The 16,356-nt window shown below is 40.4% G+C and overlaps 2 protein-coding genes across 2 annotated transcripts in view; both read left to right on the forward strand.

Annotated features, from left to right (window-relative positions):
• LOC107588995 (phosphatidylinositol transfer protein beta isoform-like) overlaps positions 1-4,194 on the forward strand; it is a 34,660-nt gene extending 30,466 nt beyond the window's left edge. The window contains exon 11 of the mRNA XM_016277292.1: positions 1,722-4,194. Within this exon, the coding sequence (XP_016132778.1) occupies positions 1,722-1,772 (51 nt within the window). The 3' untranslated portion in view covers positions 1,773-4,194. The remainder of the gene's footprint in view (positions 1-1,721) is intronic.
• A 1,601-nt stretch (positions 4,195-5,795) lies between these two features.
• LOC107588928 (transcriptional activator MN1-like) lies at positions 5,796-14,551 on the forward strand. Its single transcript, XM_016277180.1, has 3 exons — positions 5,796-6,384; positions 6,612-9,752; positions 14,506-14,551. The coding sequence occupies exons 2-3, from the start codon at positions 6,653-6,655 to the stop codon at positions 14,514-14,516; spliced, it is 3,111 nt and encodes a 1,036-aa protein (XP_016132666.1). The 5' UTR covers positions 5,796-6,384; positions 6,612-6,652; the 3' UTR covers positions 14,517-14,551.
• The last annotated feature ends 1,805 nt before the right edge of the window (positions 14,552-16,356 follow it).

Below are 16,356 nucleotides of genomic sequence, written 5' to 3' on the forward strand. Positions count from 1 at the left end.
TTCATCACATAAAAAGTATAATTTGACTTTATATGACTTGTAATATTTTGCACAAGTTGTACTACTGTTGGACAATGTATATTGTTGGACTACTATTATAGAGCTTTTTGAGAGTTCGACAGCCATTATATACTTTCAAACGAGCATCCTGAACGTTCTGCTGAACCTTTCTTTGGTGTAAAACAGGAGAAAGAAACTCGTGCAGGTTTGGAATAACAAAGGATGACAAAACTTTAATTTCTGAGTGAAATATACCTTTATTTTCACATTGGTCATGTGGTTTTCATCTTTCAGAGTTTCTCGAATCTTATGTTGATTTTGCAGCATCTCTGTAAGTCAGTTATGAAGTTCATTTTATAGACTTTCTTCTCAAGAGAGATTCAGCGTCTGTTGAGAGTCAGAACGGCGCACAGCCGCTTCATATTTGTGTTATTCTCCCTCCCTCTGCGTTTGGCTCTGCTGTAAAACGATCTGGAAGAGATGAAATTCTCCTCGGCCGCTCTTTCCAAGCGTCTCTGCCCAATCCGCTCTTTTCTCTCCTTCATTTCTCATTTCTCCTCATCGCCCCATTGCTGCTTCTCTGCACTGTGTTCTTGGTTTCTAATCACCGTTTTTTTGTGCTTGTTGATTTTTCCAGAGTGTGTTTGTACTCGGCGCATGTGAGCATGTGTTTCTGCTCTCTTTGATTTGAGTGTGCGTTTGTACACGTGTGAGTGTAAAAAAACCCGCCTGCAGTGTCTTGAATTCACACGGCGTCCTAACCAGGCATGATGAAAACATAATGCTGCAGTGATGTGACAATCACAGCAGATCAGAACTAATTAGTAGTGTTTGCTAAGGCACTATTACTGTTAGTCATACTTGGTGTTATTGATTCAAACAAACCCTTATCCTACATATTAAAGTTTTGTATGTAAATCACCACACATTGTTTGTGCTACAGATGAATGAATCTGTGAATAATCAGTGAATAATTCATCGAATCATGCATCTTGTTTCTAAGTGATCAGACTTACAATTTTCACCTTGTAGATGATAATACAATTTAAAAAGAAAAACTGACAAACTATCTAGAGATGCAAGGAGGGTGCACTTTTTTGACTCGAGTCAGTAAGAAACCACCTAGAAATGTGCCAAAAAATGTAATACCCTTAGTTAAAGCATTAGTTATTTTAGTGTTATTTATATATTGTTATATTATTTTGAATTAGATTCTATTTTTAGTTTATTTGTTTATTAAGTTTTTTTTTTTTAAGTTTTAGTCATTTTATTTGCTTTTGGCATTTTTATGCCAAATATTTATTTAGCTTATTTTTATTTCAGTCTTAGTTTTATTAATACTTATTTTAAATACTAATAATTTAGTACTTATTTGATTTCAGTTAGTTGCAAAGGCAACAATTTGGTAGCAATTTACAATAATGTTTCATTTGTTAATGTTACTTAGCTACACTAGTAAATATGATCAAACAATTAACAATACTTACATTGAATATATATACAGGGGCATCTCAATAAATTAGAATGTTGTGGAAAAGCCAACTAAATGCACTAAAACTTAAATGAGCATCGTAGAGATAGGCCACGTCATAATTTCATACCTGGTTAGGACAAAAGGGTGGAATGAATCGTCTGGCTTCAAACATGCATTGAAAAAGCTGCATGAATAGTGTTTTTTCTGTTTTATTAACGGTCACCGTTTTATTCTCCCATTCTCGTAGCTTCGTAAAACTGGTCAGGTTCGAGGCACCAGTGCTGCTCACGAGCAATAGGGCTAAACTTCAAGAATCCAACCACGACGACACTTGACGAAAGACATCACCGCATCCAACCAAACCGGCCAGTGGTGGTGCCGTCCTCCTCCACCAGACTGCAGAATGACAACAGTGATCAGTAGTACTGTACTCACACACCTGCCGACAGGGTGGACATTTTCACGGTCAACCTGTTTTTAGATTCAGCCAGGTTGATCCAGTGACTATTACCACTTTGTTAGAAATACCTGAGTATTGCTGTATGGTTGTGTTATTCTATTTCAGAAACAAAACGACTTAATTTCGGCAGGCATTGGACCAATTCTTTGTGTTTTTGTTTGGTTTTATCTGTTTGTAATGGTTCAGATCTTTATTTTCTTGTCTGTGTTTAGTCTTCCCCCCCCCAGATGAAGCACTTCTTTTGGTTCTTTTAAATTCCTAATCATGTTTTTAATTAGTAGATTTTCATTTCGTATGAGCGTAGTCCTGCCTACCATGTCTTGTTTTTCTAGGTTAAATGTGTGATGCTACTGCACGGCATGCACATTTGTGCAAAAATACACGTCCACCTCGCAAAACCTTTTCCACGAGTGGCTTTTGCATGAGCTCAGGCATTTTAGCGGCTGTTTTTGAGAGGGTCTTCATGTTCTCAAGACACTTTGCGTGACGTAACCCCTCAGGACTCCTCCTCTTCTCACCAAAATCCAAGCTAGTTACTGGAGCAAATCGCCGCCGCTGCTGCTTTTTCTTACTTTTAGAGTTGCTTTAGGACAGGCAAAGTGCTTTTATATCGCTAATCTACCTGTAATGCTCTCAGGGTTCCCACGGTCTTGGAAAATCCTGGAGATATCAGGGAAAAATTGTGATTTCCAGGCCTGGAAAAGTCTCGGTTCATTACAAGTATACCTACAGAAAATAATTTCCATAAGTAAATTATAATAAAATTAAAATAAATAGTGTCAGTCTTTTTAAAAAGCAAAAATCGCCATTTCAATAATGCAGTTACAATGCACATAAACCGCGTTGACGTTTAAAAGCTGAAGTGTGATGATTCTTGTCATTTTTCTCTTGCTATTATTTGATCTATATTAAGTCTAAATTGTCATTTCTGAGGTGTAACTACTTTTCCAGGTAGATGAATCTCTTGTTTACTGACATGCAAGCAGTGACTACTGTCTGGTATCCTTGCGCATATTATGCAAATGTGACTGCGGTTGTCATGACAACAAATTTAAATTCGGTGTCACACAGGCACAGTCAGGAAGAGATTCTAGTGCACAAGTCTCATGGTTTTAGTGTGTACTTGAATCTTTTTTGACCAGCCCTGCAGACTTGCATTATTAAATGCATTAATGTAACAGCATTTTTTTGCTTGACAAAAACGGACAACCTGAAATTCCTACAATCGACATGCTGTCCCCAAAAGATTTCATTAATGAAATCCTAAAGTATAAATTCATATATTTATATAGTGTATATTGCAGTCTATGCAAAATGATTGATCAGAACGTGTGGGAACCCGGAGCTCTGCACCTGAATGTGTGCGTAGACGCCTCAACAGACGCTTAGGACAAAGAGGAGAACTTTATAAATGCATTTTAAAGAGCTTGGTATTTGTTTAGTTTCTATATCTTACCAGGTCAGAGTCACAGGATGTGCAGGTAGAATAATTCTACTTCCTGTCTTCCTCGTCTCTGGCCGTCCTGCACCAGCTCAGATCATCCAGTCTAGCAAAAAGAGTCTGCTGTTTGCACTTGACCCGCAGTGCAGGGCTGTTTTATCTCCTCGTTTATTAGTAACTGGTTTTTAACGTGTACGGTTCTCTGTCCAGAGCGACAGACGGATTGGGATTTTTATCATATATTGTGGTCAGTGCATTAGTTTAAATAGTCGGGCTTTCATGGACAGCTGACGGCCAGAGTTTGTGCAATCACTTGCAAACTAGTGCCTGATGTCTGCGTTGAAACCGCGATCCTATCACACTGATTGTCTAGTTAGAATCGCACATTTGTGATCGTTTTCAAGCCTGAACGTGGCATACAAACACGTTTCTTCTTGGTTTGCATGTTTTGTTTTTTTTAAAGTCCCTCTCATTTCAAGGTCCACGAATGTTCACGCAATCATGCAACCCGTCAGGTTCGGCCTCAGCGGCACCTTTATGGCAATCAAGAAGACCTGTGTTCCTCTTCTCATAGATCCGGATGGGAGGAAGTCAGGTTTTGATTTTTGATTTTTTCATATGTTCTCTAGATCATAATTGAGGAATCAGTGCACTGACGTCTGTTCAGACATATTGTCTCCAGTCTCACGGATCGTGTGGTTTACTTTTGTACACGTACATGGCTTTTAGGCTAGCGGGGACTGGGATGGGCAAGGGTTTCAGATATAATGAATGAATCATATTGTAATCGAAGCATAACTGCGCACTTGGAGAATCTACTGGGGTTTTTTTTTCTTGGGGAATTACACAATGCTGTTTTACTGTTTTTTCTGATTGTTTGTTTGTTTGGAAATCAGGGGAAATATCAGTGAATGTACAATGGTGTGATTCAGTTTTTTTCTTGCAGCTTTTGAATCGGTTATAAATTGAACAATTAACAGTATATCTAATAAATTTCGACGCCAGTCATGCTTGGTCTTTTATTTTCATTGTAGGTTTGCATGCTTTAATGTCTTACCTTTAGATGCAAGTCACGGAAAACCTGGAAGCATCAGGTAATTTTTAAATTTAAGTGTTTAGGTCAGGAAAATCATTGAAATCTATACGGTAAATGTATATTCTTATATTTGTAGGATTAAATATTCTAATGCAGTAATAATAAATCATTAGTCTAGAGGTGTTAGGACCTTAAATGCTTCATTTTATTTCTGTGTCTATAATTTGTGGCCACAGAAACATGTCTAATGTAAATTTCTCCCTAGTTTTCCTCAGTGTTTGTTCCTGACAGCAGCACTAGATGGCACTGTTCCGCTTTGCTAAAGAGCCAGGTAACGATTTCTCATAAAGACCAGAGGGACCTACAAAATAAGTCTTATGGCTTTCCATTTATTATCCTTTTATTAGTTTAATTTCTTCAGTCATGGCTATCAATAAATGGCCACTTCTATTTCTCCATAAAACCTTCCAGTAGCCTAATAGTCGTATCATTCCATAGTGGGTTTGCAAGACAGTCTAGTTTGTAGTATAAGGGTTTTATTTCCACATTTTCTTAATCACTGTTCATTCAAAAGCTTTTGTTGTAAAGATAAATAATTTGACCCATGCTTCAGGAGTGAGTTCTAAAAATACATCACAATCACCGGTTACTTGCAGGAAATTAACCCTGAAGACACATTCATTATCTCTGCCTGCCATTCGTCACAGCTGGAAAATGAAGCCTGTTTCATGCATCTGCTAATTTACTAATTAACTGCTGCATATTTATTACAGTAGGCTATCTGCGTATAAAGGAATATAGCTGTTTCACATATGGAGGATTTTTGGGAATGACTGAAGATTTACACTGATTTATGTTTGTTTCATATTTGCTTAAAATGTAAAGCTGTGTGTAAATAAGAGATCTGGTCTCGATGGTGTTTAATTATTCTACGTGCACCACATACGTTTGGTACACGTAGAATAATTAGATACCATCGAGCACTGATGCATATTTCTTGGATGTTTTTATGGTAATATGCAAATTATAAATGTGTAATAAATAAATCTACTGTTTTATATGTACAGAGTCTTTATTATTTCATTTCATATATTTAAATATTTTTCATTAGCTATGTGTTATTGGTCGTATACCTTGTGGGGGGCAAATGCACCAAATTGAAAAGTAGTCTAGCTCTATTTGTAAAACAGAGTATCATTGAAGATTGAGACATTGAAGTGTTTTTCTTGTTTTAGTGTTTATCCATTGTATTATGTATTAATACGTTATAAATATCTCTTTTAGACTTCCTTAAGCGAGTCCCCGCCCCTTGTGCGTCAGACCCCGCCCTGATGCACGAGCCTCCGCCCCCTGCGCATGTGTGCCTGTGTCGGCATTGGTGAGAAATCAGCGCTGGAGCAGATGAGGGAATGTCAAACTTGTTGCCGATGCCCGCGGCTCGACACATCCGAGTCAAGGATAAATGAGAAAACCCTCCTGGAGCCAGAAGCATTTGATGGAACAGCGCGTATCTCATGGACAGTATTAAAGAAAATGGCGATTAAATTTTGCGCTGAATACATTTCATACTGTGACAACAAAAGGGATCCTGGGCTCTCCAGTTCCTAACAGCGCGCGCACCCACCGCGGCGCATTGAGTCTCCTCACAGGACCGAACGCACGCGCGAAGTTCTCCTCCGAGGACCGTCGATTTATTGCATTTATCTACTCTTTTTGAATTCATGTAAGTGTTTTTGATATAGAATAATTATTAGTCGGGATCGCGCGCGCATTGCATTGGATATGTGAACATGGGACATGTGCTCCGCGCGCTGGTTTGCACTCCTCTGGATTTGTGTTGAACGACTTGGGGACGTTACGCATCGAATAATGATGTAAACGAGGAGTTTTTTAAAGATGTGCATTTTTCAGGGTCGTTGCTCTAAGGACATACAAAGAGGAGTTCGCGTTTTTACGCTTATGTTGGAATTGAGGTACTTCCAATTGTCATCTGATCTCTTACTTTCGCATCATTAAATATTTATCAATAAGCACATGCATGCAAAACGTAAACTTTATTTATTTTTAATTATTAATTATATTATTGAAAATATGTAATAATTTGATTTTTAAATCGGCTGCTAACATGGGCCCTGGAGACAGAAAATAACACGCACAAAAAAAGGACTGTTTGATTTAATTGTGTCTTTTTTATTTGCAGTGACAAACTAACAAAAGGAATTTAATCCCAGTGGACTGAAAATGAACTCTAATTATAACAGTGCCGGATTTCATATGAAAGGGCCGTCGGTAGCTGTGGAACCGATGATGGGTCCACTAAATGAATCCCCCATACAGGGACTCAACTTTGTCTCAAATAGAGACCAGTATGGATTCCAGACTCCAGGCCATGGGGATATGCTCGCTATGGGAGTTCAGCCACAACATCAACTCCACATGCAAACACCGTTCAACCATCAACTTCCTAACCACGACCAGCATTCACATCTGTACCAGGACAGCGTCCCCTCTTGCTTGCACGGGGACAGACACATGGGTTTCAATAACAGCAACGCAGGTCACCCGCATATGTTCGAAGGAGGATTCAGTCAGCAGCTTGCAGAGGTGCAGTCGCAAGAATGCATTTCTCAGCAGCAGCAGCAACAGAGAATGGCCACAATGCCTGAGTTTCAACCGCACAGCCATCCTAACGGTAACCACGCCGTTCCAGCGCCGTGTCTTCCACTAGACCAGTCACCAAACCGCGCCGCTTCGTTCCACGGCCTGCCGTCCTCGTCCCCTGAAACCCACAGACTTGAACATTACAGGCTTTTCCCACAGGGTAGGTTGGGGGGATCAGAGCACTGTTTTCCCTGTGATCCTCTGACGGGGAATTTTGATATGACAGGATTCTCCACCGCAGACTCTTCAGAGCACAAACTGCCCTATTGTGAAACGGGGAACCAAGTGGTCGGGGGTCATTTTGCCACTTGTAATCGAAGTGGTTCCCGAGGGCCCATGATGGGTGGCTCTAAAGTCGACCAGCAGCTACCTCAGCAAAACGTGTTTTCGGACCGATTCGGGAACCGAGGGAAAATGGATCCGGGGGTTAACGCTAGACACCACCTCATGCCGCAGCAAAGACCAGGACCTGTTGCCAGGCAGAACCCCGGTTCCCCTGCCCTTCCGCGGTTTTATCACACTCCGGACTATGTAGCAAACAATACGGACGTTCAAGGTGGTGGTCCGATGGTCCAAGTTCAACACGGCCACCTGGACCGGCCCATACATAGACTGAACAACCATAACATGCATCCCTTTGGGGAGCCAGTGTTTGATGTCCCCCAGCTAGCCCCTCAGCCCCCACATCACCCTCACCTCAGCTCACTGCCTTATTTGAATATGGCAAAAAGGCCACGGTTTGATCTCCCAAACGGCTCTGCTGGAGAGAGCTGCAGCCCCCTAAGCAACGACTTACATAATCGGCCCAATCTTGAGAACCACCTCTCCCCCTCGGCTTTCCCCTCTCCTATGGCGGACTTTACATCTCATGTGACGGATGGGTTTCCATCAGGCCCTCTACCCTTGAGCTCCGGTCCACAGCAACAACAACAGCAGCGGCAGCAGAACGCAGCGATGATGATTAAACAAATGGCATCGAGGAGCCAGCAGCAGAGAATGAGACAACCCGACCTGCAACAGTTAAGTCTCCACGGGGACGTCACATCAAATGGCATGGTCTGCAGAGGCCCTCTGGGTAGTGTGTCTCAGTCCAATTTCGAGAAGAAGCATAATTTTCATGGAAACTTTGACAGCCCCCACCTACCTCAAGAAAACTCATGGTTTCCTGAGCCGCAGCAGCATTGTAGAGAAACAAACACGCATGCCTTGGAGCAGGCAGAGAATGGACACATTATTTGTAGGCAAGGTGTCACAAGCATGGACATGCAGTCTTTGAATTCTCCGGGAGCACATCATCCATTCGAAAATAATGTCAGCAATCCTCTGCAGATGCAGTCTCCCGATGAGAGCAACATGCAGTCAGGCGCACCCACGGACAGGAGGCCGGCTGAATTTGGAGGAATGGTGATGAGGAGGCAGCACAGCTTCCCTCCTGGAGGGTCGAGTCAACAGGGAGCCCCCCAGAACAATCCTCCAGGATTTAGCTCCTCTCCAGGGAACTATCCCGCCCATCCCGAGTACCTCTCCAGCCAGCACCTGTCAGTCAATAAGCTTGGGGCCCTCTCTTTGGGGAATTTGAACAAAGCCAATACAAAAGACAGTGTGTTTGGCCAAAGCTGTCTGGCAGCTCTCTCCACGGCCTGCCAGAATATGATCGCCAGCCTTGGGGCCCCGAACCTCAATGTGACTTTTAATAAGAAAAGTCAAAATGAGGCCAAACGCAAAGCAGGTCAGGTTGAGCAGGACATAAATAGCATTGGCAGTAGTGGCCCAGGGGCAGAGTATTTCCAGAGCAATGCTTCTCAGAATAGTCAAACGCCTTGCGCTGGGAATAACAACAATACGACGGCAGGTCAAAGTGGTACGGGCCAGATGGCGAAAAGGGAAGCGAGCACCCTTTCCCCGAATGACAACATGGAGTCTGGATGCGAGGGGAAAATGGCAACAGGCAATGGCAAGGGGAGGGGGAAGAAGAGACGCGACAGTGGGCACATCAGTCCCGGAAACTTCTCCCCTCCTTGCGGCGGTAACCCCGTTGTCAGTCCGAGTCAGCAGGGTTCCGCTTTGAACGTGGGCATGGAGAGCCACGGCAAGACTCCGGAGAGGTCCCTGGTCTCCCCTTCCTTCGGAAAGCCTGACCTTACCACCTCGATGGACAGCGGAATTCAAAGCGTGGGCAAGTCGGATGGCGTTTCACCATGCATGGATTATTTAGATGAAGCCAGCCCCAACTACAGCGCAGAGGACCCGAGGCCTTGCAGAGCTGGCATGAAGTGTAATTCTGAAAACAGGGCCAGCTACACTGACAATCCGTGCATGGAACAGGTGCGGACACCATTGAGCAACACGGGCCAGGATGAGGTTCATCCTTTGGAGATTTTGCAGGCTCAGATCCAGCTGCAAAGACAGCAGTTCAGTATCTCCGAGGACCAGCCGATGGGAGGGAAAACGGGCAAAAAGGCCGACTGCCAGGCCGGTCTGAACGGAGAGTGTGCCCTGGCCAATTCTAGCCCAGTCACAGGCAAGGGCTCTGTGAATACCATTGACCTTGACTCTCTCATGACAGAGCAGCATGCCACCTGGTATGTCCCTGGCAACAAGGCTCTGATAGAGGACCCCAGTAATGACAAGTGCCTGGGATTCTGGGATAGAGCACGGGGCCAGAGTGACAACAAAGAAGGTAAACTTCATTGACTTGCAGTGAGAGCATGATGAATTGGTGTTTTTATGGACTGTTGAGTTTACTTTGATGGCTTAATGGTTGAATAATGAACAACCCAAGGTAGCTTAACCTCAGGCACAGGGACCCATTTACAACTAATGTCACCCAGAAGTGAGCTTTAATTAGCACACTTTAAAACGTCTTGAGCTGACAGAAAAATGCAAAATAATAATTAACTCACTGACGGCAGAGAAAGTTTGTTTGGCTCTGCAGTTTGCAGTACAATAAGTCACAATTAAATACGAATGTAAATATATAAATTATTGTATAGTATTAATTAGGTTATTTACACACATATAATATGTGGGAAAATGTAAATAGATTTTTGACAATTTTGTTTGTGTGTACATATATTTATATACACACACTAGCAGGAAAACCACAGCTATTATTTTTATATTTGTAGTGATTATTAGTAGCATTAGTAATAATATTTCTGATATTATTGAATATGCAAGTGACTACATTGTGACTGTTTAACATTATGCAAACTAAATGTTTTGATTGTACTTACATTTAAGTTTTATCCAACTCTAACACAAACAGGATCTGTAGTTAAGATTTTAATGAGATTTAAGTACATTCAGATCTTAACTACAGATCCTCTTTGTGTTAAATCTAAGTACAAATCAACTGGAATCAAAAGCTCCAGTAATTCTTGCAGTTTTCTTCTGAAAACAGTGCTGCGTTTAGAAAATATGTCTGCGGTGTTTAATATGCTCCTGGTAGCGTAAGTGTTTTTACTCCAGGCTTTCTTATCAAATTATTTACTGGAAACTTTACAGGACTGTTCAGATGTATTGTCAACGGTATAAAATAGTCAAGAGCATCGTAGGTCACAGAACTCCAGTTCCTTGAATTTCTTGTTGAATGCCACAGCAAATACACGGGTGTTATTTTGGAAACAAATGTTGTCTAAGGAGGTTAGAACAGCCAAATTTGACTGCAGGCACGTTAGAGCTCGCAGTGGCGTTATTAACCTGTGAGGCCTGACAACAGCGCTGCGCGAGGGTTAAACGCAGGCGTTAGGCGCGTGGCCAAGATTCAGTGTTGTTTTACCTCAGAATACTCTTTCCTGTCACTTCACGCTTCGTGATTGGTCCCGTTGGTCCTGTAATTGCACGCCATCAGATATGTCATAATCAGACGTGTGGCATCGTAGTCATGAAGGGACGTGTTTGATTTTCACAACAGTCAAGAGGAGGGTCAGAATTATTTTCTTAACAGGAATATCTCAAGGACTTGTAACTTAAAACATCCAAATGCTGTAACATAGCCAGTTGCATGGAATTCCCTTCACAAAAAAAAAACACACCAGAGACCACAAATCTGTTTTTGCATTTATCTCTATTTCCATCTTTTGCACCGAGCATTGAGTTCCTTACTTTTTTTTTTTAATTGCATTTTTCTGAAATGCAGTAGCTTTCTCTCTGTGCACATTGGACTTTATGAAGTTTTGCAGCAGGTTTGATCACAATAATGTGTTGAGCCATTTTTATTTTGTTATCTGCTTTATATATATATATATATATATATATATATATATATATATATATAAACGTTGCAATTTTTTCAGGGATATGATATAAATGCATCTCAACCAAATGTAGAACAGATGCAAGCTGCAAAAAGCAAGTTATCAGAATGCAGTCCGATCAGTAAGCTCCAACTCTGAGCGTTTTTTTTCACTATTTTGCCTAATAAATGGAGAATGTTATCAGATGCAATTTCTCAGATGTGGCTGTCGGATATTCTGACAGGTTTGTGGCTCTGAGAATAAACACTAAAGGCCAGAACAGACAGAAAACAAAGGAGAAGATGCAATGGTCTCCAGGGAAAACGACTCAAAACAACAGGCTGAGAACACAGGTATAGGGATGCGTTTTGTGAGAAAGGGACGTCAGCGATGTGAAGAGAAAAGAGGGCTTGATATCTATGTGGAAAATATCAGCAAACAGTGTACACTCCAAACGCTGTGTAACTTACAGATCCTTTTCAAAAATGAGCTTCCGTATCTTTGAACATTTTCCCTGTTTGTCAGAAAAGCTAGATATCTCAGTGGCTCTGAAAAAACAAACTTGTAAACAGTGTACACTTTGTGCAAGTTGCATATCCTAAAATAACCATCAATGCCTTTGAACGTTTCCTCATTTATCTAAAGTACTCATTTGTTGTAATTGTGACTGGCATTTGCATGCAACATAGGCTGTTCATAATCAATTGTAGTCAGTTTTAAAGCTAATATTTTGGTTTGCATGATGGATATCAATTTGAGCATTGTATGCGCAGATGCACACCTTTCTATGGGAGTGTTTGTTTGCCGAGCAGATTTAGCGTCGTCTTGTGTCCGTGTGATACACTGCATTTTTCCCTGAGGAATGTCAGGGTGGAAACTAAAAAGAAAAAAAAAAGCATGATCTTGTCTTGGCATGTATTGAATTCCACTTTTGCATTTTGTCGAGGGACAGGCCTGTATCGTCAGTGATGCATTGCTCTGATTTGTGCATCATCTCTCAATGCTAAACATTAAGGAGCAGTTCTGCTAAAAAAGTAAATTCTGTTAGTGTTTATTCACCATTATTTTTCACTTTTTGACAACCAATAAAAAGATTTGAGAGCTTCTATGGAGAGGAAGATTTTTGTGTTTAACAGAAAGTAAAGAAAATAAAATAGCATGAGTTTGAATGGCTTGAGGGTAAATTCTGACTAAATTAAAATTTTGGGCCAAAATACTTAAAAATTGCAGTAGAAAATGAGATATTAGGCAGAATGTTCAAGCTGCTCTTTTCCATAAAACTAAAATGGATTGATTTTTATACCACCACACTCAAAACATTTGAGTGCTATATTCAATCATTAAAAAAAATCCCATCAAAACTCTAGATTATACAATGTTATCACAAGCATAAAAGAGATTTGCGCTTTGATGGAGAGGACGATTTTTGCGTTTAACAAAGTAAAGAAAAGAAAATAACATGATTTTGAATGACTTGACGGAGAGTAAATAATGACTTTTGATTTATGGCTAAAATACTCTTTTACATATTAAAAAATTGCAGTGAGATATTTTGCAGAATGTCCAAGCTGCTCTTTTCCATAAAACAAAAATTAGTGTTTTTTTTGTTTTGTTTTTATAAATACCAACAAGCTCCAATAAAAGCCATCTATGCTCTATTACTGAAAACTCCCATCAAAGCTCTCTATATAATACTATATTATTATCACTCCAATCTGCTGCATGTGACAATGAGGCATAAAGATATTAAAAACATCATGCTTCTCTGTAAAGCTGCTTTGAAAAAAATGTGTATTGTGAAAAGTGGTATAGGAATAAATGTGGTTTTCAAAATTCATATTTTGTCACGTCTTGAAAAAGTTCAATTGAGAGCTTTGGTGGAGGAAGATGTTTGTTTAACAAAGTAAAAAAGAGAAAAGAAAATAGCATGAGGTTGAGTAAACAATGACTACATTTTAATCTAAAATGCATCTTTAAAGATTATAAATGTGTGTTTTGTGGCTGTTTTTAAAGCTGTGAGCTTGTTACGGATAAGTCATCCCTCAAGCTCAGAGCCCAGATGTAAATTTTCCGCATCACCTCATATGTTGTTGTTGTCATGCGTGTCTCTAAGATCATTAATGTTTCTTCTTAGCAACCCCACCCACAGAAACATAAACCAACACATTTCTCCCCCTTAATCTGTAAGTGACCAGAGCCTGCCTGTGAACGGCATATGGAGCAGAAGGGTGTTGCTTTTCCAATGCGTACGCTTTAGTGCATGTGTTGCGCTGGCCAAGAGAACACGTCTAAGAGCCAGACAGAGCAGTCAGCCATCCAGACTGGGCCCCACAGCTGGCCCGCTTTCCCAGCCCTTCCCCTCTCCAGATCCAGGGCCGGCGCTCATGAAGGCGATCCCTGTCCGCTGCGCGCCGGCGGAGGAGGAGGAGGAGGAGGGGGGAGAACGGCCCCAGGGCTCTGATGTGAAACTCCTTTAGTGCTTTGGGCCCTCGAAAACTGTGAAAAGCTCTTTCATATCCCTTGGCCTAGGTCCCGTGCTCTCTTTAGAATATTTTAGAATAATTTCATTCTAATTTGTCAATGGAAATTCAAACCATATAACAGCATATAAAAACAGGTTCTAGAGGGACTAGTTTATGTAAAAGAGTGCGCCGGTGCCAAGCTCTTTCCACGCTCTTGTGTGGGGAGGCACCCACCGCGTCCCCTGCAGTTCTGTTGGCTGCTGTTGAGAGACCCGCAATATAAGCGCTTAACAATGATATGGACACAATCCCGGCATTTGAGTAATGAAGTCTGCACTGTCGGGATGATTCGCAAGATGGAGTTTAAAGGAGCAGTTTGTGCAAAAACGAGCGTTCTGTCATTGTTTACTCACCCTCGTTTCTTTCCGAACCGTAGGGTTTCTGTGGTGCACAAAAGAGAGTTTGAAGAGTGCCCTGGCTGCTCTTTTCCACACAATGTAACTGAATAGGGAATATTTTGGAGTCATTTAGGCGCTATGTAACTCCATTTAATCAAAATATGAAAAAATGTTGGCGTTAGGACTTTCTTTTTTGAAAAATGTTTTTTCACAACACTTATTCCTAAACACTTCATTCCTATTCTTTCACTGTAATGTTTCAACCTCATTTGTTTTTCTTTATTCCAAACATCTGTGATGTGATTTTAATGTTTTTCCCTTGTATCTCCTCACAGGACATGGGTAGGAGCGCTCCTCTGCTGGCTCTCCTTAGCGTATCACTGAAAAAAAGGTAAGCCAGTCCAATCTATCAGATATATTATCAGTCAGTTGGGTTTGAGAAGTAAAATGCTATTTTAAATAGAACTTTCAAAATAGGTTTACCGTGAGCTCTGAAGTGATTTGCTTATGTGATTTCAAATTAATGCAAAAAAAAAAATCATGTTTACTAGCCAAATTCTCTGTGAAGGTCCAAGACAACGATCCACCAATCAAAGAGCTCACTGTTACCATGGAAACAGAATTTGCTCCAAAAAAGCTCATCTGTCACCGCCCACTCCCATGAAGCATTGCGAATGATGTAATCAAGTCAGCCTCCTTAGACTCTCAAACTAATATATTTGAATGTTGCAATAAATGTATAGAATATAATGCATTTAAAATCATATACAATTTTGTTGATAATAGATGATTCATTGTAATCATACATTTTTATTAGTTTTTGCATTTTTTAAAAATATGTCTATATATTTTTGAATTCATTTGCTTTTCAGTTTTAGTTTTGTTTATTATAGTGATTCAAGTTAAACTAAATGAAAATGAGAAATTATTCCATAGGTTCTCAAACTACATATATTGGAACTACATATATTGGAATTATAAAATATATTATTATAATACACACACACACACACACACACACACACATATATATATATATATATATATATATATATATATATATATATATATAATATATATTTGGTTCATTGTTATTTTAGTATCATTGAGAAACTTATAGTTTTTTATTAATTTTTTTGTTTTTATTTTAATTTTAGTTCAATTAGATTTTTGTCATTTTTATTCATTTTTTGCTCTAAAATAATATCTATAGTTTTTATTAATCTTTTAATTTTATTTATTTTTCTTCAAATTATTTTAAATGTAAATGAGAAATGTTTTCTTGCCAACTAAAGCTGAATTTTTTGTTTAATTTTATTTCAATTAGTTTATTTAAAGTAATAAATTATTTTTTATGGTTTTAGTTAACTATAATAACCCTTTTATTATATTTTGTACTATTTAAAGTCAGCAGTTTTATATTGTTCCAGTGTTTTTGATTTGAATACATCAATGGCAGTGCATCATGGGATATAAATTTCCTTCTAAAAGAATTGTTTGAATTAGAGTTAGTAATGTTGTTGGTTTGGGTATATTATCAAATGTGAAAAATACTTCGCAAACCAAGGCCGTGCTCGCCATCCTGTGCCGTGATCTGTACCGTCTTGCTTAATTTCCACGGAACGAGCCGCAGCCGCCGAGCCATCTGTCTCCCGCAGTTTGAGCGCGCCGGCTCCCGTTGCTATTCCTGCGAGCTGTCCGCGGCGATTCCATGGCGACAGGATGACTGACATGTGTCGCATCTCTCCACAGGTGCTGCACGATCTCGCTGTGAGGGTGGGGGTGGGACCTGGAGGAAGCCTCCCGCGGTGTCCGGAAACATCAGGGGTGGGGGTGGGGGTGGGGAGGGGGGGACAGAGGGGCCCCTGCTGTTCCTCTCACTTCCAGATGCAACTTAAACTCATCCAGAACAACTCTAACCACTTTGGGACCTCGCTGGCTGCTTTCCGTAACTGTAAAGGATGATGGCTGGCTTGGTGTTTTCCAGCAGTAATTGGATACTTTTTTTTTTTTTTTTTTTTCTAGCCTCAGAGAAACCGCAAACTCTCTGGGTGTCCGTAGAGCAAGTCTTCGGACCAACAGAGTCTCTTTAGATTGACTGGAGACGAGAGACAATGGGATACAGGAAATACACAAGCACACCAGACTGGAATCTTGGACAGCGAGGCTCAGTTGCTTTTAGTGTA

Source organism: Sinocyclocheilus grahami, unplaced genomic scaffold (genome assembly GCF_001515645.1).
Source record: "Sinocyclocheilus grahami isolate Dianchi unplaced genomic scaffold, SAMN03320097.WGS_v1.1 scaffold110.1, whole genome shotgun sequence".
Lineage (NCBI taxonomy): Eukaryota > Metazoa > Chordata > Actinopteri > Cypriniformes > Cyprinidae > Sinocyclocheilus > Sinocyclocheilus grahami.

Excerpts from the sequence above, each read along its gene's own strand:
- LOC107588928 (XM_016277180.1), top strand. The coding sequence starts at position 6,653 with ATGAACTCTAATTATAACAGTGCCGGATTTCATATGAAAGGGCCGTCG.